Source organism: Parus major, chromosome 4 (genome assembly GCF_001522545.3).
Source record: "Parus major isolate Abel chromosome 4, Parus_major1.1, whole genome shotgun sequence".
NCBI lineage: Eukaryota > Metazoa > Chordata > Aves > Passeriformes > Paridae > Parus > Parus major.
The window spans coordinates 68,003,216-68,005,219 of record NC_031771.1 but is presented as its reverse complement, the minus strand read 5'-3'; the positions used below and the strand labels follow the sequence as shown (position 1 = coordinate 68,005,219).

General features: G+C 66.4%; 1 protein-coding gene across 1 annotated transcript in view; it reads left to right on the top strand.

Annotated features, from left to right (window-relative positions):
• Positions 1-1,500: 1,500 nt before the first annotated feature.
• The window catches only part of EMX1 (empty spiracles homeobox 1), a 24,750-nt gene continuing 24,246 nt past the window's right edge, over positions 1,501-2,004 (top strand). Inside the window, exon 1 of the mRNA XM_015623689.1 lies at positions 1,501-2,001. Coding sequence (XP_015479175.1) covers positions 1,641-2,001 — 361 coding nt within the window. The 5' untranslated portion in view covers positions 1,501-1,640. The remainder of the gene's footprint in view (positions 2,002-2,004) is intronic.

Sequence of the window (2,004 nt, the reverse complement as noted above, 5' to 3'; positions counted from 1 at the left end):
CGCCACTTCTTGCGAGCTCGGACATTTCGGGTTTTGGCTCCCGGAGCGGGATCGGAGCCGTGGGAAGGAGGTTTCGGCCGGGGGAAGGTCCTGCCTTGGGAAGGGGTTACGCGGAGGGGAGCGGAGCTTGCGCGGGGGGCGGGAGAGGCGGGGGAGGTTTCACCTGTCCTCCCCCCGAGGGCCGGAGCTCCGCTCGCCGCTGCGGCCAGGGCTGGGGCTGGCATTGAAATCGCGACAAGAAAAAAAAAAGAAAAGAAAAGAAAAAAAAAAAAAAAAAAAAAAGAGAGAAAACAAGAAAACCAAAAGAAGAAGAAAAAATGAGGAGTTTTTAATTTTTTTTAAAAAAAATTTTGTTTTGTTTTTTTAAAGACGGAGGGAAACCTCCCCCGCAGCCGGAGCCCCTCTGCCACAACTTCGCGGCGCGCCTGCGGGAACGGCTCCAGTCCAGTTTTTCGGGCGCTCTCTGCGTCCTTTTGCCTCCTCTGCCTCCCCTTCCTCCCCTGTCTGCCCCTGCCTCCCTTTCCTGCCCCATCTCCCCCTGTCCTCTCCTGCCTCTCCTTGTCCTCCCCTGCCTGGTTCTACCTCCCGTGCCTCCCCCGGCCTCTCCCGGCCTCCTTGTGCCTCCTCGGACTCTTCCTGGCTGTCCTCGTCCTCCCGCGGCCTCCTCTTGCTTCCCTCTGCCTCCCCTGCCCCTCCTCTGCCTCCTCTACCTCGCACTGCCCGTCCCTGCCTTCCCCTGCGCTCCCCATCCCATCCCACCCCATCCCCACTGTCCCCTGCTCTCCGATCCCATCCCATCCCTACATTCCCTGTTCTCCCCATCCCATCCCATCCCATTCCTGCCTCCCCTGTTCTGCGCATCCCGGCCCTGCTCTCCCATCACATCCCATCCCGGCCCTGGTCTCCCATCCCATCCCTGCCTCCCCTGTTCTCCCCATCCCGGCCCTGATCTCCCATCACATCCCATCCCGGCCCTGGTCTCCCATCCCATCCTTACATTCCCTGCTCACCCCATCCCGGCCCTGGTCTCCCATCCCATCCCTACATTGCCTGTTCTCCCCATCCCATCCCTGCCTCCCCTGGTCTCCCCATCCCGGCCCTGATCTCCCATCCCATCCCTACATTGCCTGTTCTCCCCATCCCATCCCTACATTCCCTGCTCACCCCATCCCGGCCCTGATCTCCCATCCCATCCCTACATTGCCTGTTCTCCCCATCACATCCCATCCCATTCCACCCCATCCCTACATTCCCTACCCTCCCATCCCGGCCCTGCTCTCCGATCCCATCCCATCCCTACATTCCCTGCTCTCCCCATCCCATCCCTACATTCCCTGCCCTCCCAGCCCGGCCCTGCCTCCTCCGGCCTCTCCTGTGTGTCGCGGGGCTCAGGTGAGGCGGCCCCTGCCCGGCCCCGCAGGTACCGCCCGCATCCGCCGGGGCTCGGGGCTGCGTGGGCGCCCGCGGGTGGGCGGCGGGGCGGGGGCGGAGGGAGGGAGGGGTGCGGGGCGCGGGTCCGTGTGTGTGTGCCGTGCCCAGGGGGAGGTTTCTTGCACACGCACACACACACACACCGCACACACGCGCGCACCCGCAGGACCGGCCCCGCTCCGGCCCCCCCCCCGCTCCCGGCTCACACCATGTTCCAGCCGTCTGCGAAGCGCTGCTTCACCATCGAGTCCCTGGTGGGCAAGGACACCCCCCTGGGCCCCGAGGACCCCCCGCGCCCCGCCGCCCTCGCCTACCCCGGCCCCGCCGCCGCCGCCGACGCCGCCGCCTTCGCCCCCGGCTTCCAGGGAGCCGCCGGCCGGGCCCTGTACGGCAGCGCCGAGCTCGTCTTCCCCGAGGCCGTGGGGCACCCGGCGCTGCCCGTCGGGCCCCCCCAGCTGGGGGGCTCGGCCCTGCCGCACCCGCACCCCTTCTTCGGGCCGCAGCACCGCGACCCGCTCAACTTTTACCCCTGGGTGCTGCGGAACCGCTTCTTCGGCCACCGCTTCCAAGGTG